We start from the raw sequence: 25045 nt of genomic DNA, 5'->3' as shown, positions 1-25045 counted from the left end.
TCTCCCTCAGGACCCCACCAGATCCCCAGGGGAGGGTGTGACAGCCTAAGCCTGGACTCGCCTTCTCCCACTCTTGCTAGTCTTCTGGAAAATGGCCTGCCAAAGACAAAAGGCTCTGGTGTTCCAGATACAGGGATGACATCTGCAGCTTTGGCCTTGAGCCCCCCTGTAAATTTGCCCATGGCCTCAGTAAAAATGACCCTACTGATCCTTCAGCCCTGCTCCCTGAGAGACTATTGGGTCTAGACACCTGTACACTGCCCATCCAGGTCACACCTCACCCCTTCTGGGACAGCAAGGACAAACAGTCCCACTGGGAAAGACTTGGCTCATCCCCTAGTCATCCATCAGCACTGAACTCCTGTCTCAGACCAACTGGTGGAGACAGGCCAGCAAAAACTGCTCTGGGTATGGGGCCAGACATCTGTGCTATTGGGCACAGTGGAAGAAACAATGACCAACCAGGGGGGTGGGGAGTGGATTATTAGGAAGCCTGTAGGAAAAGGAGGCCTAGGGGTGCCTGGGTGGCTCAGTTGGTCAAGTGTCCAACTTCGGCTCAGGTCATGATCTCGTGGTTCACGAGATCGAGCCCCACATCGGGCTCTGTGCTGACAGCTTAGAGCCTGGAGCCTGCTTTGGTTTCTGTGGTTCCCTCTTGCTCTCTGCCCCTCCCCTGCTTGTATGTGTGTGTGCGTGTGTGTGTGTGTGTGTGCGCGCGCACGCGCGCGCTCTCTCTCTCTCTCTCTCTCAAAGTAAGAAAATAAACATAAAAAAAAAAAAAGGAGACCTAGAATTAAGTACAACAGATCTATTAATTGGTCTTTCCCAGATAGAGAAGAGAGAGGCATCACTGGCCAGGCCTGGAGAAATCAAATTGCCCTGTTCTGGGATAAGGCTGGAGCCTGGAATCAGGGAAGAAAATGGAGAAGGAAAGCAAAGGCAGATGTGGAGCTGGAGGGGCTGCATCGAGCCAGGCCCCGGAAGACCTTCTCAGTCACCTTCAAGCTTTTGAACTTTATCTCGAGGGAAATGAAGCCATTATAAGTTTCCAGTAAAAGGTTAGGGACTTCACCTCCATGGTCTCCCTCCCCAAAACCATAACTCGAATCCAATCACGAGAAAAATCCCAGACCAAAAAAAGCACCCAAATTTGAGGAATATTTTACAAAATACCTAACCAATTCTCCTCAAAACTGTCAAAAGTCAGCAAAAACAACTCTGGGGAATTGTCAGACCAGAGGTTAAGGAGACATGATCACTGAACGTGAAGGGGTGTCCCAGAAGATATTCTGGAACAGACAAGGGACAGAAGAGAAAAATTAGTAAAACTCAAAGAAAGTGTGAGGTTTAGTTAATGGTAATATACCATACCTTCATATGGTGGAATAGTCAACAATAAAAAAGATTACTATTGCATATTACATGGCTTAATCTCAAAAACTGGCTAAGTAGACACAGAAGACACAAAAGACCACAAATTGTAGGAGTCCGTTTGTACGAAATGGCCAGAATAGGCAACTCTACAGAGACAGGAAGTAGATTAGTGGTTACCAGGGACTGGAGGATGAGGAGGGTGGGGAGTAAGAGGGGCGGTTTCTTCTACGGTCGACAGAAATGTTCTAAAATTGTGGTGATGGCTGCACAACCCTGTGAATGTTCTAAAAAAAAAAAAACTCCTGAACTGTGTACACTTCAAATGGGCGCATTACATCTCAGTAAAGCTCTTGGTAAAAAATAGTAATTTTATGTACACACCTAACAGTTTTAGGAAAGGCAAAGGAGTGAAGTGCTGATAGGGGCTTGCAGCAGGGCCACAGCCAAAGGGAAGAGAACTCCAGTGATGCTCGTGGAAGGGGAGAGGCATTCAGCTAGGTGGGGTATGTGTTAGTTTCCTATCAGGGCTGTAACAAATAACCACAAACTTTGTGGCTTGAAATAACACAACTTTATTAGGATTCTGGAGGTCAGAAGTCCACAATGGTTTTCACTGGGTTCAAATCCTCGGTGGGGTGTCTTTTTTTTTTTTTGGTAGCAGCTCAGGAAGGACTGTTCTCTTGCCTTCTCCAGCTTCTACAGGCCACTGCAATCCTTGGCATATGGCCTGTTCTTACGTCTTCAAAGCCAGCAGCTGTGTTTGACCCTCCGCTCTTTTACTTTATAGGACCTTTGTGATGACATTGGGCCCACCCACCTCTATAATCCAGGATAGCACGCCCCCCTGCCCACCTCAGTCATTAATCACATCTGCAAAGTCTCTTTTGCCACGTAGGGTCCCATATTCCGATTTTGTTGAGGACATGGACATCGCCGGGGGACCATTATTCTGCCTACACAGCCTGACATCAGGAAGGTGATCACAGGAGGACACTGTGAGGGGTAGATGGGGTGACATCTGGATGTGTGGAGCCCGAGGTGCCAGTGGTACATCCAAGGGAACCACCCCCTTGGCTTTCATCTATTCACCCAACAGTAAACACCTCCCATGAGTCAGTCATTGGGGTTATAAAGGTGACCAGCTGTATTGCTTTTCACTTCTGAAATCCAGATGCACCTTTTAATCAAGGACATCTTACAAATGCAATTGGCAGGGTTTTCTTAATGACACATAAACACTTCTTACAACTGAAGGCATTTTGGAATCAGTGACCACGAAGTCTGGGCTGGCACCGGCATGGACCCAATTTAATACAGAAGTTGGAGGCCTCATAGAGCATCAAGTATCCCCAACCTGCCGTCTTTCCTACTTCCAAGCCTGGATCCTTCCACCTGGGGTCCTGGTGCTCAGCAATCCTGTTTCAGACCAGCAGAACCCTGGCCACACATGCTCAGCTCTGCCACCACAGCAGGACCTGGGAAGTGGCCTCTCCGGGTGTAACCTCAGTCCCGAGTCATGCCCAGTGGCTCTCCACCTGTCCACACGTTGGAAAACACCTGGGAGCTTTCAAAAAGCCCCACCCACTGAGCCACTATCTAGACTAATTCATTTAGAATTTGAGGAGTAATTTTACAGCTCCTCTGAGACTCCAATGGACAACCAAGGTAGAAAAGTGGAGGGTTCAACCTAGTTTGGTACAAGAAAGAGGCAGAAGGCAGCACTGGCGAGAGGTGGGAGATGCTAGGTCCAGACAATACAATTATACCAGTTTCCCTCCCAACCACACCCCCCAGAATCTGAATTCCTGGAAGAGGACTAACCCAGTTATCTCAGCTCCTTCACCGCACTAGCCCACGCACACTGGGAGCTCAGGAAATGTAAACCTCACAGGACTTCAAGGGTGCGAAGAAAGGTCTGGGAAAAGAAACCCACTGGGGCTGGGCCAGCTCTCTGATTTGCTGTGTGAGCTCCAGGGAGGCACTGGCCCTCTTTGTGCCAGTTCAGGGGTTGGCCCAGGTGGCCTTGAAGGGGCTTTCGAGTGCCAACACTGAGTATGCACTTCCCCTACGAAGCCTAATACGGTGGAGTCAGTGGATACCAGGCTTCCTACTCCCCCCAAACAGATGTCCCAACCCCCAAGGCCTAAAATCTCCACTTCTGGTGCTCTACCTTACACCGGCTACAAAGACAGAGACTCTGAGGTTCTGAAGGCCAAAGACCTAACAACTGCAAAATAGGAGTCCCCTCTGAGGATACCGGAGGACAGCATGTGAGTGAAAGGGATTTTTAGATGGTGAGGAAACTCCAGAGGCCACCTGACAGCCCTGGTTCTGCCCCAGAGTGACAAAAGTGAAGTGGTTCAAATAACCAGAAATTCCCAAGAAGGAACTTCATGAGAAAACACTCATGAGGCGAGTCCAAAGGGGTCCTTGGCTTCTGGCCATCAGCACAGCCAAGGCCCTAATATGTAACCAAAGGCTTTTATTGGGAAAGGGAAATTGACTGAAAAGTGGCCCCTCAAGTCCTCACTGCCTGAGGCAGCTGGGGCCTCTTCCAGAGAGTTCAGGAAAGAAAGGGCCACCAAACCGGGCCCTCAGCAGGCTCAGGTATAGAGGTCAAAGTCAATGCGTTTGGAGTTGTAGAACTGTCCACCAGGAGGGTCCAGCTTCCGGCAATAAACACCATCTGCGAAGTAGCCTTCGTTCACCCAGGTCTGCAGGAAAAGAGAGCAAGAGCTGGGAAAGGACTGGTATGGGCGGTGGGGGAGGAGAGAAGTGGCAGAAAGAAGTAGAAAGGGGCTTACCTGCATCTGGGTGCTGGTGAAGGGCCCATACAGCTCAGCATCCCCTGTGTTCTCCCACTTATATTCCCACATCACGTCCACCAGACCATCTCCTGGCAACTCTGCTTCTAAAACAACAGACAAGGCCATCTGGGCCTCAAGTTCCCTGGCCCCGGCCCCTGCCCCTGCCCCCAGCACTCCTCCTCTGCCCTCCAGTCTTACCTCCCTTCTGCGTAGGAGTTGGGGTCTCCAGCTCCCCCTCTGCCACTTCTTCAGCAAACATGTCCAGAGAGGGAGGGGGTGTGGGCTCAGGGGGTCCCTGGGTCCGGGACCCCAACCCCTTCAGCCGCATGGCTAATCGTTCCCTTGTCTCCTGATACACGCCAAGGTTGCCCCGGGCCACCATCTGGTCGGCCAACCCAGAGAGCCGATCCAAGCGCTGGGGGGAACTGGGCCGCCCACCCCCTTTGCTGCCCCCTTTGCCTCCTCCTCTGGCCCCCAGACGCCTCAGTGCGCCAGCTACGGTCTCTCTTGGCAACAGCAGCTCCAGAAGGCCCTCCAGAAGGGCTTGGGCACTCATTGGTGTCTGGCCCAGGCTGTCCTCTTCCTCTGAGTCGGACGGTGGGTGCTGATCAGGTGGCCGCTCCCTGATTTTCACCTGTGATGTGAAAACAGGGGTGGGGGTGGTTATCTCCTACAAACCGTGAGCAGGGCCCAAGCCCAGCACTGGCTGCCTCCAGGCCCCCACCACGTCAGCCCCTGGGCCACACCCAGTCAATGTTGTCTAGCCAGCTGTCTCGGATCTGAGCATCCCGGTTCAGGAAGTAGTTGCCATCAGCATCAAAGTGGCCTTCCTCCATCTCCTCCTGCAGGTTGAAGGGTGTGATCCGCACACCTCCCTCACTGGGGAGCGTGGCTGCTTCCTGACCTGCATGAAAGACACAGGCATCCCGTGCTGGGTGCACGCACGCGCACACGCACACACACACACACACACACACACACACACACACGTGCACGCGCGCGCGCCCTTGCCACCCCCCCATCCCCAAAAGCTCTATCTGTTCCTCCAGCAGAATCAATTCTTGGGTTTAGCTCACCTTCCACATCCTCCGAGGCCAAGATATCATATTTGCTGGACCCCTCCTCTTCATCATCATCCTCCTCATCACTGTCCAAAGAGTGTTTGCCTTTGAAGCGGCTCCCAGGACCCCCTGCCCCAGCCACAGGATCCACTGGCTGTGAGGAAGGGCCAGCAAGTTGAGACGCAGGTTACTGGCTATTCCTCAAAATACTCCAGGTAGATTTTTCTTCAAAACCTTCCCCAACTGGAAATTCTCCAAACCCATTTCCCAGAGAACATGGAAAAGCCAGCCCCCTCTCTGCTTTCTTTGCCCCCCGCCCCCTTCTTTCTCGTCTGGCTTCTAGTTCTTTCTCTCCCCTCACTCCTCCTAACAATGCAGGAGTCTGGCCCCCTCACCTTCTTCTTGGGAACACTGATTTCATCCTCATCATCCTCATCTCCCACACCTTGGAAGGTCACTTTCCTCTTTGGCATGACTGGACTGAAGAGCCTTCCCTGGGCTGAGCCGAGAGAAAGGATGCGGATTAAGGGAAGTGGGCGAGGCTACTCACCGCGGAAGAGCCCCAGCACAACAAATAATCACCCGGGACGCACTAGATCCAGCTCGGGAGGAGAGGGAGCACAGAATGAGGGGCCGAAAGGGAAGCTGGCCGCCAGGAGGCCCCCCGGACTTGGTTCGGCATCCAAAAGAGTTGCTGGAGCGGGGGCGGAGGGGCGGTGGCGCAGAGGGGCTCCCCACGGGCAACCCCACCCTTGACGAAAAAAGGCAGGCTCCCCCACATACCCCCCCCCAATCCCTAGCCCCCGCAGTCCTGGGTGCGACGGGGATCCGCGGGCTGACACCCTCTCCTCCACCCCCAGCTCCCTCAGAGCCCGCGGGGCCTGGAAGGACCCAGGACCTGGCGTCCTGGCCACCCCCTCCGCCCCGCGCTGAACTCCCAGCTCCGCGGAGTGACCCTCAACTGTCCCGGGCTAAGTGTACAAGCCTAAGTGTACAAAGAGAGGCGGCAGAGCCGCGGGGATTCGAGCAACCCCACCGGCTCGCGCTCACCTCAGGATCCACGGGAGGCCGTGGGGGAAGAAAAAGAGAGACTTTCACCAGGGCTACATCCGGGGCGCCGGGCGCCATCACCCGGAAGAGAACTGCGGAAGGCGCCAGAGAAGGCCGGAAGTGGCTTCACTCCGATTAGATGACTAACTGGCAATGCGGGCGGAAGTACGCCGAGAGCGGGGAAGACAACCCCGCCCTCCCCAGGGTGACGTGAGCAGTTTGGGGGCGACAACGGCGAGAACAGGCCACAAATGAACGCCTAGACCCTGATCAGACGATAGGGATGGCCGGATGCGGTTTAGATTCCCTCCTACAGCAGTTAGAGACTCTGAGGAGAAAGTGAAGCACACTACTTAAAGGGGCGCCCAGCATCATGGAGGGGCGAAGTGGGACAGTGGGTTTCGGCCCGGTTCCCTTTACAGAGTTGAGTCACCTTTCCCCAGGGTTGGCCAAGGGCTTTGTGCCCCTCACCGTCTCCATAGGAATCCTGCTTTCCCAGTCAGCGTCCAGTTCTGTCCTCTCCTAGTCCGAGGTGCGGCCTTGCTCTTCTCCCTGAGGAGAGACCGAGTTCCCACGATGGCCCGCCTGGAGCCCCCAGCTGGCTTTGGGGGTACTTTCCGAACCCAGCTCTCTTTAGGACCCAGGGGAAGTCATTTACCCCACGCCTGTCCCCTGGTTGAGTTCCTGGTTTCAGAGGTGGGAAGAGCCATCACCGTACAGGTGACAGTGGTTCCTGTGTCCAGAATCCAGGCTAGAAGCCTCTTGTGCCCCGATCTCAGGTAGGCCTGGAAAGAGGCAACAATGCCTCTCTCTCAGACCACAGCCTCAGGATAAAGCCCCACTGCTGGCAAGTAGGGCCCCAGCGGCCCCAGCCCAGAATCTGTAAGCTGGCCCAAGGGGGAGAGCTAAAGGGGGGGGATGGGGGGTAGGTATGAGTCCCTGTGCTGTGGGGACAAGACCTCTAGCTCTTTAGGACAGTCCTGAATCCCACGAGACTAAGGCTATGCCCAGGAAGAACCTACTGGAGCCCCAGGAGGGCAGCATGGGGTACCCATGATAATAAGGAGACCACCCCTCCTCTCTCCTGCCCCCAGGGTTAACTCCCAGATTGAACTACCATGAAACTGCACCGAAAGTCCGTGCTCAGTTTCTTCCACGGATACAGAACACAGGCTCCAGACCGGGAGGGCATCTTGCTAAAGAAGGGAGCCCGAAATATCAGCTATCAACGCCGCTGGTTTGTCCTCCGGGGAAACCTCCTCTTCTACCTGGAGCACCAGGCAGACCGCACACCCCTGGGCCTCATCCTCTTAGAAAACTGCCAGGTGGAGCCACGCCTCGGGGCCACAGAACCCTATGCCTTTACCATCTTGACCCCCGGGGTTGAGGGCACAGAAGGTGGGCGGACCTACAAGCTGGCAGCAGAAAACCAGGGAGAGCTGGCAGCGTGGCTGTGGGCACTGGCTGGGGTGAGCTGGAGGCGGCTGGTGGCGCTACTACCCCCACTGGAGGCCCAGTACCGGGAGCTGTGCCAGGCAGCTGGCCAAGAACCCAGCTCACCCCCAGAGGACTGTGGCTTCCTAGCCACCCTCAGTCCCCCCTCCAGCTTCCAGGAGTTGCACGAGCACTTTGGGAAAGAGATCCGGGTGCTGCAGGTGGTGCGTGGAAGACTCCAGTCCAGTGACAACAGAGGCAGCAGATCCCAGGCAAAGGGGGAGCAGGAGCTCAACAGTTGTTGATGAGTGACTGAAAGATGGACCAAAGGCCAAAAGGTCCCTCCCTGCCAAGACCAGCTGAGTGCTTCAGCAGACACCCAGATCCTGGCCTGCTCCATTGTTTCCTCCCCACCCCCACCCCACCTAGTTCTTATTCTAACTCCCTTTATCAAATAACAAGGCAGGAGACAGGCCCAGGTACAACAGCAGGTTCTTTTCTGATTCCTCGAAGCGCCGCACAGGGTGGGAGCAGAGACAAGAGAATGTAAACATTGGGTTCCACCCCCTGGAGCTCAGGGGAAGACCCCTTACCCAGATAGGGGCTGGAGGGGAAACAAGGTGGAAGGCAGGGGCCCTGGTAAGACAAAGCAGGAGAGGCCTGAGAACACAGAGGACGGTGGGTGAAAGAGAACAAGGAGAATGGTTAGGTGGGGAAAGGGGGGACATTTCCTGTGCCAGTGCATGTCCCCTTAAATAAACGAGTGCAAGAACATTATGGAAGGAGAACCAAAGGATAGAAGACAGAGCAAGCACCCCCACCCTGGGCCGACCAGCTGCTCTGTACATAATTACAACAGAGATGTCCAGAAGTAGAGCAAGGAGAGCCGTGGCCCCCAGCCAGGAAGTGGGGGAGACCAGCAGGGCTGAAGAAGGGAAAAAGGAACCCAGCTCCACTCCTGGATAAGGGGAGCAACTGGAGTGTAAGAATCTGAAAACTGCTGATTCCCATTGCCAAGTCACCCCTGAGGTGACAAAAGGCCAATCAGGACTGCACCTGGGAAAGAACCCCAAAGGAAATCGGGGCAGGAGTGCCAGAGACCCCAGCAGGACCTAACTGGAGGTGAAGGGGCTCCAGACTTGTTCACACCTGCCCCGAGGAAAGGCAGCTGCCCCATGCACTGTCACTGTCCCAGCTGTGTAGGGATCAGCAGCTGGCAAGGAGATGGGAAATCAAACCACTTTCCCCAGAAGGACAGTCTGCCCAGGAAGCTCGGGGCAGCACCCCAGGCCAGGCCTGCTCCTGACTGAGGGGAAAACAAGGGAGGCCATGCAGTCCAGCCCCGGGGACAGAGGTCAGAAGTAAGCATCCTGCCGGGCCTCAGATGCGGAGGACCTGTCCCCACCATCCTGGGGGCCTGGGGGTCCATCTGCCTTTCGACGCAGTGAGAGCTTCCTGCCTTGGGCCTTCTTTTCCTGCTTCTGCCGTTCCTTCTCCTGCTTCTGTTGCTCCTTCTCCTGCTCTTTTTCCCATTTCTGCCGCTCCTTCTCCTGCTTCTCCCGTTCTTTCTCCTGTTTCTGCCGCTCCTTCTCACGTTCCTTTTCCTGTTTCTGCCGCTCCTTCTCCTGCCTCCGGGTCTCCTTGGTGGGACCCAGTGGGGTGCTGTTGCCGGTAGGCGAAGGAAGGGATGGGTGCAGTCCCTCAGCGGTGACCACAGGTCCTGGGGCAGGCCCAGCACTGGCCCTGCGGGCAGGAGGGGGTGGGGAGGGGGCCCCTCCAGCTGCCCGGGAGCCTCGGCTCTTGAGGCCAGGGAGGCTGAGAAGGCTGGAGGAGGGGCCCAGGGGTGGCTGCTGCCGCCGACGCTCCTCATGGATGGCCCGGGAGCCATGTAGTCGCCGAGAGGGCTGATACTGCAGCTCCCCCCGGGTTTCTCGCCACTTCTTGAGCTGGGCTGTGTTCTCTCGCTCAATCAGTGCTTCTGTCACTGGGAGGTTGGTCACCTAGATGGAGAAGAAACGGGTACCGGAGTGAAGGTGAGGATGGGGATGGGCTGAAGCAGGTGTGGGTGTGCTAAGGCCACGGCCTACCTCGTGCACCAGGAAGTCCTCCTGCATGCACTGCTGGGGCAGGTTGCGCAGCTGCTCCATGGTCTCATACATGCCTTGGCAGGAGCGCAGCTTCTCCACTGAGCCCAACGTGTGACGCAGCAGCACCAGGGCCACGCGGAAGATGATCTTGACGCCTGCAAGGTCAGAAAGAAGACAGCGCGGGTGATCAGGGCTGTGACCTCAGTGTGTCCCAGTCAGAAGGGACTCAACAGGCCCCATCCCTGTCTACTGCCAACCGTACAGATGAGGAAACTGAGGTCCCACGAAGGGAAATGAGCTGCCATGGGTTTCGAGTTCCTGAGAGGAACAGTAGGTTCTGGACTGATAGCAGAGCCAAGACTAGGCCCCAGTTTCTCCAGCCCCCAGACTGCTTACAGGGAAGCCTAGGTCCCAGAGGCAACTTCGGGCAGCAGACCACTCTCTGGCAGCCACCATGGAAACCCCGGCCCCCTCATGGCCTGAACGGCTACAGAAGTACCTTCACAGAAGAACATATCCCAGACACGCAGCACTGAAGCCCAGGGCAGGGTGCGGGCAAAGATGCACATGAACCATTCTGTCATGTAGAGCACGGGGTCAATGCGTTGCCGCCGCAGGTGCCGGTGTGCCAGCGGGGAGGCCCGGCGCAACAGCGCAAAAAAGATTTCTCCGTCCAGCTGAATGGCCTCCTGGAAGTGGGATGAGCCATGAGAAGAGGCCTACTGTGGCTCCCGTGGGGTAGGACTGTCCCTAGTGGGGGATCCTCACCTCAGTGGGAGAGGCCCAGAGCAGAGGGACAAAAGGACAAAAGGGGGGGGCGGGGGAGAGGGAGGAGGCAGGACAAGGACCTCCCTGCAGCCTCAGGAGAAAGTCACAACCTTGGGTGCACCCAGCCCCCAGACACTCACCAGCCCTGCACTGTAGTAACCGGGGAGGTACTTGTCACAGATCTGCACCAGGCACCAAAAAGCTTGCTGAGAAGAGCGAGAACAAGGAAGGAGGGAGGGGCCTGAGAAACAGGGAGCAGAGAGCTCCCCCATCACCACTGTAGGCCAAGGTCCTCCCAGTCCCTCCCCAACCAGGACCAGCGTATGCTGACCTCAGCAGGCATGTGCATGAGCAGCACGGCGGCCACTGGGGCCTGGGCCTGGCAGTAGCCCTCATCGGGCCGGTAGATAGTGTAAGCCTTCAGGATTCGATACAGGTCCTGTTGCCTGTGGGTATTGGGAAAGACCATGAGGGCAATCACAGGAGTTGGGGGCTCTCTGCCCCAAACTAAGCCTGCCCCCCACAACCAGCCCCAGCCCAGACCCCTCCTAGATCCAGTTCCAGATTAACCTCAGAGGTTCACCACCACGCACCTCCACCGACCTTCCTAGCACTGCTATCAAGGTTAAGCCAATGACCGAGACCATCATCAAAGCATTCCAGGCTCCAGCCTTCCACCCTTGCCTCCACATCCTATGTGCTCCCTACCCGTTCCCCAGCACAGGATGTGCTCTCTCTCCATCCTTCATCTGCCACCACCCCATAGACCTTCAAGGTCACCTTCTTAAGAAAGCTTCCACTGTCCACAGCATCAGACCTCCCGTAGCACTGTCTGAATTCTTTGATCACCCCAGAGCAGGGCCTGCCCTATCTGCCTCAGTGGATTTCATCAGTTCTCTGCCAGCATGTCCATTGGGCCCTGGTTCTTGGTGAAGGCTTGAGAAGCCAGCTGTGCCTCAGAACTTTCTCGTGTCTCTGTATCCCAAAGAGTAAAATCTCTGCCCTAGACCTGTCCTCTTGAGGGTGCCCATCGCTGTGTCTGAGAATTCCATTCACTTAGCCCCACGTTGGAAAAGAGAGCCCTACATCACTCCCCATGGCTAATCAAGTCTTATCAACACTACAAGTTGAGTTTCATTCATGCCTGTTCCTTCTCTCTACCTCCACAGCCATTCTGTAGCTCAGACTTTCATTTCTTACCCAGAAAAAAGTAAAAAGTAATAACCTCTTACATCCCCAAATTCAGTCATTGAAGTGTGATCTTGTGTTTTACCTGCATACCTCCCCAGTACTATTTACTTAATATTTTTTCTCCACTTAGCAATAGCATCCATGAAATGACAGGTTTGATGTACTAGTTATTTTACCTAATACCTATTAAACATGTAACTCCCACGAGCTCCCATGCTATTTTTACCCACCTACCTGCATCTGTGTCCCTGCTTTCTCCCTGTTGCTGTGGGTGAACTGTCTGTGGTCCTGGCCAAACACAGCTTTTCCACTTGGGTACTGCGTCCCATCCCCTCTCACCTACACAGTCCATCACTCCAGCAAGCCTCCCACCTCTCCTGCATCATCAGTTTTTCTCTCCCTACTAGATCATTCCCAGTGGCATACCAGTATCTGTTATTTCCTCTATGTTACAAAAAAAGTCTCTTGACTACCCCCCTTCCCCTCCAAACATTACATCATTTCTCTCTTTACCTAGTCAGCAAAACTTCAGAATACAGACTTGCTGTCTTTAATCTCTTTCCTCCCATTCTCCAGTCAGGCTCTACACTACTGCCCTGTGCAAACTGCCTTTATCAAGATCACTAATGACCTCTACTGTGCTGAGTCCAGAGGTCAATTTGCAGACTTGACTTTACTTGACCCATCAGCAGCATTCCATACAACTGGTCCCAAAACCCCTCTTCGATTTGCTTCCAGAAATCACACTGCCCTGGTTCTCCTTCTACCTCTCTAGTTTCTCCTTCCTGTGCTGGTTCGTTCTTATCTTCCCATTCTTGAAATGTTAGAGCTGCAGGGCTCATTCTCTGAGTTTCCTTTTGTAACTACACTTGCTGCCTTGATGAGCTCATCCAATCCCACAGGTGAAATTTAGTCCCATCTAGAGGCCAATAACTCTCAATCTCCAGCTTACCTCCAGTTTAAACTTCTCCCCAAATTCCAGACTTATACAGGTCGTACATCCAACTTTCTTGACATCTCCATCTGGATGTCCAATTAGCATTTCAAACTTCACATTCCTAAACTGAGCTCTTAACATACCCCTCTAACCTCCTTTTCTCATCCACACCAATATATGAACAACTCCATTTGTCTAGTTTCTCAGGCCCAAAACCTTCAGAGTCGGCCTTAATTCCAATCTCAATCTCAATCTCTCTCTCTCTCTCTCTCTGTCTCTCTCTCATACAGTCCACATCTAATCTATTGGCAAATCCTTTTGGCTCTACTTTCAAAATATAGACAGAACCCAACCACTTTTCCCCATAGTTCCATGGCTGCCATTCTGATATATCTATCATACTCTCTCTCCTGGATTATGGAAATAGTCTTCTAACAAGTCTCTCTGCTTCCGTCCTTGTCTCCTTATACTATTCTCAGCACAGCAGCCAGAATGATCCTTTTAAAACACAAGTCAGATCATTATAACCACATCTCCATTCACATTCTCTATTCCCCTTTCTTGCTTTAAACTCCTCTTTAATACTTACCACCCTTTCACATACAACATACTTTCCTTCTTTGTCTTATTTACTTATTGTCTATCCTCACTAAAATGTAATAAGCCCCATAAGGGCAGGAGTTTTTGTCTTGTTAACTGCTATCATCTGTGACTAGACCAGTTCCTGGCAGATAGCAGGTGTTCAGTTAAATATTTGCTGAAAAGATGAACCAACTGATGAAAAATGTGCATCTGAGAGTCACCTAATACCATCTTGCATATTACTAAGGAGTGACATATATACATCTTGGGGAAGTCTAGCATATAGAACAAAAGTACAAGTGCCTCGGAACAATTTTTAAGGCCCTCTGGTGATCTGACCCGAAACTGCTTTTCCAGCCTCAGCTCCACTCAACCCCACATCCCAGAGACAGCTTATATAAACCCCCAGCCAGGAAAAACCTGCCCCTGGCTCTGCTCCCATCTAACCTTCAAAACCCAACTCAAATGCAACCTCTTCAATAAGTCCTTGTTGTGCTTCTCCATCTCCCCTCCAACAACCCCCCAGCCCTGAGTCAGAATCTCCTTCCCAGGACAGTTCCCTCAATATGGCTTGACACTCAATACATTAAGGACCACTTTCCTAGAAGCCCTGGAGGGCAAGAACAGCTTTCAACCCAGCCCTGTATCCACCTGGAGCCTTCTACAGACTGACCCACATGATCAGGCCATCTTACCCATGCCCTCCTCGAGCGGCAAACATCTCATGGAAAGGGAATTGTCGGTGCAGGTCCTTCTCGATCACATCCAGCCACTTGGGGTCCCCAGGAGCCCGTTCCAGCTCCTGCAGTGGGACATCAGGGATTATCTCAGGATCTAGGGGGACTGATGATACCCTTCACACAGTATCACGTGTCCCCATACCCTGGACACACCTCAAACTTGCCAGGGTTCTGCTCCAGGAGTTCCTTGCTATTGGACAGGTACTGCCAGGCCTTGGCTCTAAGGGAGGAGGGGATCCCCTTCCGGCAGCGCAGCTTCACCTAAGGCAGAGTGGCAGGCAGGGTGACAGCTTCAGGGGCTGGCATGGCCTCCAGGCTTTCCCCAGCAGTCCTCAGGCTTCCTGGGACAGCCCTCCCACATCTCATTGGCTTGACTCCACTGGACCTGGCCTGGCCTTCTATCTTCAAAACTACTCCTCCCCCCAGGCCCAAGAACCACCCATCCCCAATGTGGTCTAGAGAACAAATACTATCATGGCTTCCCTGGAGTAGATGAGCGCTCCCTAACCCCCTCCCAACTTGTCCATTGCCCTGCCCACCAGTCAGCCTTCCAAACCTTCTGGAAACGCCGTGACAGCCACTTATCCCAGTTGCTGAACATCTCCAGCCATTTGAGTTCCCGCTGCCGAGCCACATCTACAGGAATGGAGCTCTCTCTGCAGGATGAAGAAAGCATGGAAAGGGTCAACAGCAGTGGTATAAAACATGGATTGCTGGCGGAACTGAAGCAAGCCACCCACCTCCCCAGGCTCAAATGAGACACTGGATGTAAAAGCATTTTGTGAGCTACCAAATATCAGGATATCTGGCCACTTAGCCATCGAAGGGCCTAGTTCACCACACTGAAAGGACTTCCTCCCTTGGAAGGAGATGGTGTTCTCATATTGGATCTCTGTACATGTTGGGTGTGTTCAAATCCTGCTTATGGCACATACAAGTTTGGGGAGAGGGTACAGAATATTTAAAAGCCACACTTTGCATTAGACCTGGGTCCAAGTTCTAGCTTTACCACTTACTCATTGTGTGACCTTGGGCAAGTCATAGAATTCCTCTAAGCCTCGATTTCCTCATTTGTAAGGTGGAGAAAAAAATAGGATCTACTTGAGAGGTTATATAATAGCAAGTGCTCAGTAAGAGCAATTGTTATCCATAAAACAGAATACAGAACAAATATAAATATACTTCTCTGCCTCCTTAGAAGCAACTGAGTTTCCTCCTATCAGACTCTTGAGATCCCCTGGGCCACCTGCAATTCCCTCTACCTCCTTCCTGAAGTCACCCGAGATTCTCAAGCAAATGAAGTTTTCCTTGCACTGTTTGCCCATTGTTCTGTCACAGCTTCACACTCAAGATACCCCAGGAGTCTTGAAACAGTTACTTGTAGGAGCCAGTACCAGGAAATGAGTGGAATGGAAGAAAGCGCTTGAATTTCCAGACCAACCTGAGCTCAAATCCCAGTTCTGTCCATTAGAAATTGGGAAATCTTGGCAAGTGATAACCTGAATCTCTTCCTCATCTGTCAAAAAGGGATGCCACCATCTACATCACAAAGGTATGAGAGAACTACTGAGAAGCTGTATATAAAGGACTGGCAAATGGATGGGCTCATTAACTATTAGTTTCTTTTGTCTTAGAACCACTTAATCATTGCTCATTAATATTTTAAAAATATTTATTATGTATTTTTGAGAGAGAGAGACAGAGCGTGAGCAGGGAAGGGGCAGAGAGAGAGGGAGACACAGAATCTGAAGCAGGCTCCAGGCTCCAAGCTGTCAGTAGAGAGCCTGACACAGGGCTCAAACTCACGAACCTCAAGATCATGACCTGAGCCAAAGTCAGACGCTTAACCAACTGAGCTACCCAGGCGCCCATCATTGCTCATTAATTTCTATCATAAGTTGGTTCCAAACCCTACTAAGGATCAGGAAGAATTAGGTAATATCTTTCCTGCCCTCAAGAAGGTCACAAGCTTGCAGGGGAGATAACTGCAATGTGGTGTGGGAAATGCAATAACAAAAATGCACAGGAGAGGCACTGACTGGAGTAGGGGCAGTGGATATCAGGAAAGGCTTCCTGGAGGAGGAGACATCTTCATTATAAGCCAGGAGGGACTGAGTAGAACATACCAAGACAAGGAGGAGGAGAAAGGCATTCCTGGCAGGTGGAACAGCCTGAGTATGAAGGGGGAGAGACTACAATCAGTTCAACAGGACCACAGTATTAAGTGCATGGTGAGAAGTGGTGGGAGAGAAGACCAGAAAGACTGGCAAAGGCAGAAAATAAGGAGTCCATCTGCAGAATAAAGCACATGGGACTTTATCCTGTGGCCAGGGGAGAGCTACCATAAGTTTTTAAGGTAACATGTGCCCCAGTCAGCCTGGCCTCAGAAGTATGTTCTTCCAGCATGGAAGATAGATTTTAGAGGGACAAAATTACAAAGCAGAGAAACATAATCGAGCAACGTGCCTGGCACACAAGAGGGGCTCACTGAAATCCAATTCAATCCAAGTTCCTTAGGGCAGCAGAGTATTGAGGAGAAAGCCACTGGTCACACAGATCCAGGTGTGAGTGGGGCAATTCACTCAACTGCTCTACTCCTGTTTCTTCACCTATACATTGGGTACAACAGTGCATCCCTCCAGCATGGGAAAACACCAAGGTCAAACTTCAGTTGCCTTCCTAGGACCATGAATGTTGGTGCTCAATCAAAGGTTTTCTGTTTTTTGTTGGATTATAAAACACCTAGAATACCTTCCCACAGTGTTTTCCCCAACTCCAGGCAGGTGCCCCCCACCCCAACACACATAACACGATTAGACTAAATCCTACTCATTCTTCAGGATTTGGAACAGACTCAGTTGAATTCTGAGTGGGCAAAAGGTCCCTTCCCTAGTACTCACAAAATCCTGTGAAGATCTCTAGGCTAAACCTAAAATACATTGACATCAATTGTTTAAGTATTTGTTTCTTCCTTTTGACAATGAGTGCCTTGAAACAACTATTTTATCCCTAGTACCTAGCACAGGGCCTGGCACCTGGGTGCTCAGGTGATGCTGTAGGTTGAACTGACCAGCAGGTTAAAGCGATACGTGAACAATGGGCAGGATCCTTCCCAGAGAGAGGGAAGGAAGAAGTCAGAGGCAATCACACCCCCACATCAGGAGTGACTCAGGCCCCTGGAGGGAACTAGGAAAGAGTAAGCCTGGCTGGGGAGATGAGGAAATGGGGAAGAGGCCTCCCCCAACCCCTTCCCTCAGTAAAAACACAAGATTGCCCTTCTCTGTTTCGCAGAGGAGCCTTACCCTCACGGTCTCCCCTCTACCGACCAGGCCTCCCCCAGCTCATCATCCCATCAGACCTAGGGCTATGGGGGAGGGAAGATGACTGCATCCCTCCCAGACTCCTTCCCTTTCAGGGACCAAATATCTCTACCAGAATCCCTGCCCAGCCAACCCTCCAGAATATCTGACCCACAGCTGGAGTTTTTCACATCAAGGAGCTGGGACGACCTTAAGTATCACCTCATTCAACCCTTCACTATATAGAGATGGAAACTGAGACACAGAAATAGGGAAAACACTAGCTCAAGGGCACACAACACACTAAACGCAAAGCTCAAACCCAGAACTCCTGACACCTGGCCTGAAAACTCTAACATGCAAGTGCCACCAAAACCTCAGGATGCTCTAGGCATGACAGGGATCACCAAGTAGCTCACTCCTGCTGGAGCCGCTTCCCTGGAGCCTTGGAGGAGGCTGAGCTGCCAGGATCTGGGCAAGGTGTATCATTTCCTCCTCCCCAACCTCTGCTTCCCTGAAGCCCCACGGGGTGCCCACTGGGTACTCACAGACTGCCCGAATACTGGCTGCCCCCAAGGAAGCCATACTTGTCCGTCTTGCGAAGGGCCAGCCCATTTATCTCCGAGTCTGAGCCCATGGAGCTCACATCATCTGCCAAGGACTCCAAGGTCCCAGACATGAGGCTTACAGAGTCCAAGTAGCTCAGAGTGTCCGGGGCCTGCCCTCGAGGCCCAGAGATGCCAGGTCCCAGGCTGGACGTGGAGCCTAGGTCCTGAGAGTTTTCAGCAGGCTCCGGAGCTGGGGTGACCGTCACGACAGTTACCAGAGCCTCACAAGTTCCTGAAGGGCCTGTGCCAGACCCTGAGGGGTCCTCTGGAGCCTGTGCAGTTGATGCTGATGTTGCTGCTGCAGCTTCATGTCCACTTGTCACCTGTCCTGCTGTCACTGCTGCAACCCGCGCGATTACTCCTGAGGCAGCTGTGGTTCCCGGCTTGGGGGCAAGCGGGGGTTTGGCGGTCAGAACCCCAGGAACTGTTCTGGAAGGGGTCCTGGTGGGGGTACCTGGTCCAGGGGCGGGTGAGGTTCTAGCCTCCTCCGTCTTCGGAGAATCTGTCCCCGGGCCCAAAGCCATGGACATCTCGGCTCCTGCCACTGCCGCGGGCACCAGGGGGTCTGGGTCAGCGGAGACTTGCGCCCTCGGGGCTTCGGATGAGGCCTCCAGAGTCAGCACCACCACTGTGCTGCCTGTGACGGCCGAGGCCGGGGCCGAGGTCTGGGTGGGCCCCGGGACCCAGGCGGGCTTCGCCTCCCCGGGGGCCACCAGGGTGACGGGGGCCGAAGTGGCCGTGGTCACTGGCGGCCCCGGAGCCACCACCACGACAGGCCCGGCCCGGGACCCGCGGGGCGGCGGCGAGGGGGCCGCGGGGGCGCCATGACGGCGCGGCGGGGCCACCAGGGGCGCCGGGCCCGTCTCCATGGCCGCGGGCCACCCCTCACATCACCCCGCCGGCGCGGACGCAGAAGGCGCCGCCCCTCAGGCCGCTCCGCGCCGCCCGCCAAGGAAGAGGAGAAGGCGAAGGGCGCGGCCCGGCGCGCGTCGCAGATGAGGGCGGCGCGCGGGCCGCCGCCGGGCGCGCGGAGGCGTGGCAAGGGTCCTGGGGCGCCAGGCGCCGGGGTCTCGCTCGCGCCCTCTCACCCCTGGCGCTCTCTCGCCGCCGCCCCCTCCCTCCTGCTCCGGGCGAGCGGCCGACCTCGCGCCTGCGCACACGCCTCAGTGCCGGCTAAGCGGCCAGCATTTCGGCGTTTCACGCCTGCGCGCGGGCAGTGCCGTCGCGCTCCTTTTTTTCTCCCTCCTCGTCAGAGTGTTTGGGCGAATAATAGGAGAGAGGGAACTGGGTTTCTGCCAATCGTTGGAAGGGTGGGTGGGGCTGGAGGTGGGAAGGGGCTGGGTAATTTGGAAAGAGGAAATGGAGAAGAAGAAGGGCTGGAAGACCAATGAGAAGGGGGGTGAAGGCAGGAGGAGGTGGGACGAAAGAAGTAACTAATAGAAAAGCGCGAGGCTGAACGCCCTGGCCAATAAAAATGGCTACAGAGTGAATGACCGCGGAAGGAGGCGGGTGCTGTGCGAGAAGAGGCTAGCCTGGCCAATAGGAATACTAAAAAGGGAGCCAATGAAAAGGGCGAGTAGGTGGAGGGCAAGTTGACAGACAGTGGTGTCTATTTGGGCAGTGACAGACGGCCTCCGCAGTCAATAGGAAGGGCTGAGGAATTCTTAAAGTCTCCCAAGAAGGTCACGAAAGAATGACAGCCGGGGGGGGGGGGGGGGGGGGCGGGCCAAATTTGCAATTAATTTGCATTGTCAGCCAATAAACGCATTCCCTCGCTTAAGCAATTGGGAGGAAGATAGACGGCTGTCTCAGCCAATGGAAGCATCCAAAGTGTAGGGGTGCTGCCAGCAGGCGGTGCCAGCCCAGGGATATCGGTGACAACCAGAGACAAGCGCAGAAGGGGGGTGACAGTTGGGGATAGCACTGTGAGGGGGCGGGGGCCAGGGACATTACTGCAGCCCTTAGCCAATAGGAGCATGGCGCTGCTTTGTTTGAGTCCTTTCTGGGCTCCCATTCTGTCTGTCTCTCTTTTTTAAGTAGGCTCCACACCCAACGTGCGGCTTCAACTCACGACCCCGAGATCAAGAGTCGCATGCTCTACCAACTGAGCCAGTCAAGCGCTCCTAGGCTCCCCTTCTCCATCCAGCTTCAGAGCCACCTCACTCTCGTGGTCTGTGAGACCCTACCACAGATCCAATGCCTTGATCAAGTCCTCTCAACCTCCACTCCGTCTCTAGTTCTCATCTCGGTCTCACAGCCAACGTCAATACTCCAAAGCCCAGGCGACTATAACCAGAGCCTCCAAATCCTCTAAGCGACCCATTTCTCTAGATCCTCCCAAGCCCTTAAGTCCTTCTCCTAGCTCCCCAGCTATCTGAGCTCCTCCCCAGAATCCGGGCTCTAATTCCTTGGACCTCATCCTCTGAGTGCCGCCCCCCAGCATTCTAGTAGGCATCCTAGACCCAAACTATGAATTCCCAGTAACAGGAACTCCCATATCTGTATTCTTATTCTTTTGGGTATCCAGGACCTATCCCATCAACTCCTCTCCCCTCACTGCCACACCTCTCTGTACTCCTCATTTTCTAAGAAACCAGACCCCAATCTCCTGAGCACCCCCCCCCCGCCCTTGCTACCCTAGACCACAAACACAAAGCCCTGACTTTACAAGCCTCTCCTTTCTCTGACCCACATCCCTCTGAGCCTCAGGGTTAGAGGGCCCAAATTTCCATACAGAGTCCACCATCCTGAAATTTCAGTCAGACCTAGCTCCCAATGCTCAGGTCCTCCTTGGTTTCTGAGTTCTCTTAGGCTACTCACTCCCAGCTCAGACCCAGATCCTGTGTATTCTCATTCAGTGTCTGAATTAGATATACAGCTCCTGATCTCCTCCTCAACTTCCCCACTTTTCATTTGGCCCAAGTTACCTGAGCACTTTCCCTTTTCCCCTCTTTGGAGTTTTCCTCCCCTCCCAGAATCCAGGAATAAGGCTCCTCCCTGGGCCTAGACCCCCATGGTAACCTTATAAGGTGAGACAGCTGTCCACTGAAGTAGGGAGGGGCCAGTGCAGGAGGCCGAGGGCAGCTGCTAAGTTTAGGGTGGCTCCTTCTCTCTTCTTAGAGACAACAGGTGGCTGGGCCCCAGTGCCCAGAAAAGAAAATGTCTTAGAGGCATTGGCATGAGGCTGGAGGAGGGAGACGGAGGAGGCATCTTCCTCAGGACACTGGGTCCTAAAGGAAGCAGATGAAGGAGGAGATGGGTGTCCTCGCCAATCGTGGCCTCCTGGGGTTTCCTCAGCCACTATTTCCCCAGGAGAGGTCACCTCAAAGTCATACAGTCAGCCAAACTTGTTCTTGCCCAGAATGGAGAAAGGGGCCACTGGCCATCCCAGCCCCCCAGGCGGAGGTGACCAAGTAGCAGTCCTCTTGGGGTCTTTGACTCCCCTCCGCTCGGTTCCAACTTTCATAATAGGACCCAAAGAAATGATTACAGATTCACATTCCATTATGTTCTCCTGTTTCAAACCTTTCCAAGGCTCCCAAGTTCTCAACCCTCAGCCTGGCATTGAAGCCCCTCCAGTCTCTGGTCTCCAGCCCCTTGCACCCTCTGCTCAAGCCCCATTACCATTCTGGCAACCTGATCTTTCACTTCTCCAGGCCTTTGCCCGTCTGTGCTCTCTGCTTAGCACACCTGCCCCTCCACTTCCACCTGACCCACCTCTCCTGGCCTTCATAAAGTCATCCCCATACTCCCAGACACGGCTGCTATGCTCTCTACTTCTGTACTCCTGACCAAATGCTGTGAATCATTGTCTGCATTTATCCTGTCTCCACAGCTAGACTCTAAGTCCACCAAGACAGGGCCTAACTATTCATTGTAATGATTATATTTCACTAAACTGTTCCCAAATGGTGTTCATATCCACAAGTTCTGTGGGATGGGAATTAATACCCATTTTATAGAGGGTGGAAACAAGACCCAGGAAGTTGAAGCACGAAGCCCAAACTCACAGAGCAGGCTTTCTGTCTAGTCTCTAGTCCCTGGTCATTCTATGCTTGGCGGTTTTTTTTCTTGAAACACCCTCCCCTCCACCATGAAGGGGAGGGAGAAGACTTTCCTATTCTTCAGCTTTCCCAGACAGCTGTCTCCCTTTCAACTCTGCCACTACCCCACAGGCACACATACACTTGACTGTGAACTCCACAATGGGAGTTGAGGGATTGTGCTTGCCAAAATGCACCCATGAAGCACAGCCCAGTGCCTGGCACCGTGTAAGTGCTCAATAATTTTACTGGGTTTAAATCTGGAGGGGTGCCTGGCTGGCTCAGTTGGTAGAGCATGCGACTCTTGATCTCTGGGTTAAATTTGAGCCCAACATCGGGTGTAGAGATTACTTAAAAATAAAATATATATATATATATATATATATATATATATATATATATATTAAAAAAAATAAGTAAAACCATAAAAAATTAATTTCAAAATAAGGAATGTTTCAAAAGTAAATAAATAAATCTGGACCCACCCACTCAGGGGTACAGGGGCCTGGTTCATCTCTCCCCCAGTACTGTCCCTCAGATTGGGTCCTCTCTGAACTCTGGCACATTCCAGCCCGCTTTTGGGAAAGAGAACATCCCTTTCTGCCCAGGTCCCAGTGAGACATGCATCCCAAGACCCACTCCCTCCTCCCTCCCTGGGCTCCAGCTGCTGCTTGGCCCTCCAAGAAAGGAGAGGCCCTCAGCTGGGCTATTTTGGTATCTGGGGTGGGCACCGAAAGGGCTAAGGTTACCTTGGAATGTTGAGGGCTCCCTGGGGCAGGACTATATAACCCCAGAGGGACTGCCCCAGGCTGACTCTGCTCCTTTCCAGCCAGAGCCACTGCCTTGCCCCCAGGAGACCGAAGACATGGTGAGTGAGAATCCCCCAGACCCCTCAGACCTCAGGGCAGCTTCACTTTTGAAAAGAACTTAGCCGATTCCCAGTCCAGTAAGAGAAAAAAAAGATGAATCCTCCCTTTCTTGGCATTACTAATGGGGATCGTACAGAATGATGGCCTAAAGGACCCAACCAAGGATAATCTGCCCAGACTCTCCACTCACAGATCTGTCCCTCTCAAAGCATCCTCTGCACCTTTCTGTACTCCCTCTTCCCCAAACCCTCTGGGACCAGCCAGGCAAGAAGTCCAACTCCCATTTTATAAATGAGGAAGTAGAGGTTCAGACAGGGTGAATGAGTAGATTAGGTCACACAACAAGTCTGGGACTCAGAGGAGACAGGCTCAGGGCACAGAGAAGGGGACTTGTTGAGAAGTCCCACTTGTTGGGTAGGATGAAGGACAGGAATTTAGGGATACAGATTTAAGCAAGTCCCCTCAGCAGAGGTCATAAGGAAGGGGAAGCCTAGAGCCAGAACAGTTGCTTTAGAAAAATGACCCAAAGAACCCTGAATCTAATCCACTGCCTCCAGAGAGGAGTAGGGATTGGCCCATAGACCCCTTTGCCCATCCCTCACCCCCCAGGCACCCAAGAAGGCCAGGAGAAGGGCGGCAGCAGAGGGCGGAAGCTCCAATGTCTTCTCCATGTTCGACCAGACTCAGATCCAAGAGTTCAAGGAGGTGAGAGGAGAAGGGAGACTGAAGGCTGACCAAAGGCACCCCCTGCTGTTCCTCCCCCCTCATACCCCTCCCTGGAATGTGCACCTGTTTGGGGGGGGGAGGGGAAGGGTTTAGAATTCCTTGCTCCCCTCCCTGCTTGGCATGTAAGAAGACAGCTGGCTGGGGGCCAGAATCTGATCTGCCTGGGATAGGGATGCTGAAGCCCGGCCATAAGGGACCTAACCCCTCCCTGCCCCTACCTTGCGCAGGCCTTCACGGTAATCGACCAGAACCGTGATGGCATTATCGACAAGGAAGATCTGCGGGACACCTTCGCAGCCATGGGTGAGCCCCTTATCCCACCCATAAAGACTCAAGACTGAGGACGTACTGGGAATGTGGAAGCCTTGGGTTTCAGCCCTGCTAGCCCCACCTTGGGCCTCAGCCTGCCCAGGCAAAAAGTGGGTGGGATGATCTGAAATTATGGGAAGGATCAACCCTTGGCCCCAGGACCCCACTCCAGCTCCCCCCACCCTGCTCCAGGGCGCCTCAATGTGAAGAATGAGGAGCTAGATGCCATGATGAAGGAAGCCAGTGGTCCCATCAACTTCACCGTCTTCCTGACCATGTTTGGAGAGAAGCTTAAAGGTGAATGAAGTGTCTTGGGTCTAAGCCCCCAACCGCTCCTCCCCAGACCTTTCAAGGACAGACCGTTCAGGGACCCTTCCGCTTCACATGCCCTCTGACCCTGCAGGTGCTGATCCTGAGGACGTGATCACTGGAGCCTTCAAGGTCCTGGATCATGAGGGGAAGGGCACCATCAAGAAGCAGTTGTAAGTGACCCTCTCCAGCTGCTCACACACAGAAAGCCTCCTTAAATTCTTACCAAGGGTTAGGTATAAGGGAGGGAATAAGGGAAAAATTAGAACTGTGGAAATGGGCAATAGGAGTACATTTTGATAGCACATTCGGGAGGGGAAGAGCAAAAGCAGGGAGGCCAGACTGGGAGACCAGTGAGGGGTCTACAGTGACTTCGGTTTTGAAGATGATACCAGGAATGACAACAAGGATGAGGTGGGAGGGAGTGGAAAGGAACCACGAAGCCCAGTCTCAACTCCCCATATGTCACCTCTCTCCAGCCTGGAGGAGCTGCTTACCACGCAGTGCGACCGCTTCTCCCAGGAAGAGGTGAGTTGGGGAGGGGCCCGGGAGACGCAGAGGGAGGGGTGAGGGGAGCGTACGCAACCGGTAGAAGACGCCCCTGAATCTTTCCCCAGATCAGGAACATGTGGGCAGCGTTCCCCCCCGACGTGGGAGGCAACGTAGACTACAAGAACATCTGCTACGTCATCACGCATGGCGACGCCAAGGACCAGGAGTAGGGGACCCTCTTAGGCCTCTGCTGGCCAATGCCTCCTGCCAGTCCGACCCCCCACCCCGACTCCTAATAAAACTCAACTGGTCTTTGTTTCTTAGCTGCGGCGCCTTCGGTGCATTTGTGGGAGAGGGGC

At 53.5% G+C, this 25045-nt stretch overlaps 4 protein-coding genes across 9 annotated transcripts; 2 read left to right on the top strand and 2 right to left on the bottom strand.

The window, feature by feature from the left end:
• Positions 1–3786: 3786 nt before the first annotated feature.
• Positions 3787–6428, bottom strand: CD2BP2 (CD2 cytoplasmic tail binding protein 2). Of its 3 annotated transcripts, none has more exons than XM_045461731.1 (7): positions 6293–6428; positions 5638–5741; positions 5258–5396; positions 4928–5085; positions 4380–4815; positions 4179–4285; positions 3787–4110 (listed from the first exon to the last, which is right to left on the bottom strand). In XM_045461731.1, exons 2-7 carry the CDS (start codon positions 5713–5715, stop codon positions 3997–3999), a joined length of 1032 nt encoding a protein of 343 aa, XP_045317687.1. In that variant the 5' UTR covers positions 5716–5741; positions 6293–6428; the 3' UTR covers positions 3787–3996. The 3 variants fall into 3 exon arrangements, with proteins under 3 accessions (XP_045317687.1, XP_045317688.1, XP_045317689.1); XM_045461732.1 differs by having other exon boundaries at positions 3787–4088; positions 6293–6427; XM_045461733.1 differs by having other exon boundaries at positions 3787–4088; positions 5836–6295.
• A 98-nt stretch (positions 6429–6526) lies between these two features.
• On the top strand, positions 6527–8213 carry LOC123589531 (sesquipedalian-1-like). 4 transcript variants are annotated; one of them, XM_045461737.1, is made up of 2 exons: positions 6527–6631; positions 7387–8213. In XM_045461737.1, the coding sequence occupies exon 2, from the start codon at positions 7411–7413 to the stop codon at positions 8029–8031; it is 621 nt and encodes a 206-aa protein (XP_045317693.1). In that variant the 5' UTR covers positions 6527–6631; positions 7387–7410; the 3' UTR covers positions 8032–8213. The 4 variants fall into 4 exon arrangements, with proteins under 4 accessions (XP_045317693.1, XP_045317691.1, XP_045317690.1 ...); XM_045461735.1 differs by having other exon boundaries at positions 6604–6715; XM_045461734.1 differs by lacking the exon at positions 6527–6631 and adding an exon at positions 6945–7071.
• TBC1D10B (TBC1 domain family member 10B) lies at positions 8202–19178 on the bottom strand. Its single transcript, XM_045461730.1, has 9 exons — positions 17879–19178; positions 14588–14687; positions 14185–14292; positions 13987–14093; positions 10913–11027; positions 10722–10787; positions 10313–10502; positions 9814–9968; positions 8202–9726 (listed from the first exon to the last, which is right to left on the bottom strand). Exons 1-9 carry the CDS (start codon positions 18805–18807, stop codon positions 9082–9084), a joined length of 2415 nt encoding a protein of 804 aa, XP_045317686.1. The 5' UTR covers positions 18808–19178; the 3' UTR covers positions 8202–9081.
• Positions 19179–22719: 3541 nt separating this feature from the next.
• MYLPF (myosin light chain, phosphorylatable, fast skeletal muscle) lies at positions 22720–25009 on the top strand. The gene is made up of 7 exons (XM_045461727.1): positions 22720–22849; positions 23460–23555; positions 23804–23879; positions 24078–24182; positions 24289–24367; positions 24674–24722; positions 24812–25009. Exons 1-7 carry the CDS (start codon positions 22847–22849, stop codon positions 24914–24916), a joined length of 513 nt encoding a protein of 170 aa, XP_045317683.1. The 5' UTR covers positions 22720–22846; the 3' UTR covers positions 24917–25009.
• Positions 25010–25045: the final 36 nt, after the last annotated feature.

Source organism: Leopardus geoffroyi, chromosome E3 (genome assembly GCF_018350155.1).
Source record: "Leopardus geoffroyi isolate Oge1 chromosome E3, O.geoffroyi_Oge1_pat1.0, whole genome shotgun sequence".
In the NCBI taxonomy this organism is placed as follows: Eukaryota; Metazoa; Chordata; class Mammalia; order Carnivora; family Felidae; genus Leopardus; species Leopardus geoffroyi.
The sequence above is the reverse complement of the archived record's forward strand: the minus strand, read 5'-3'. Positions and strand labels throughout refer to the sequence as shown.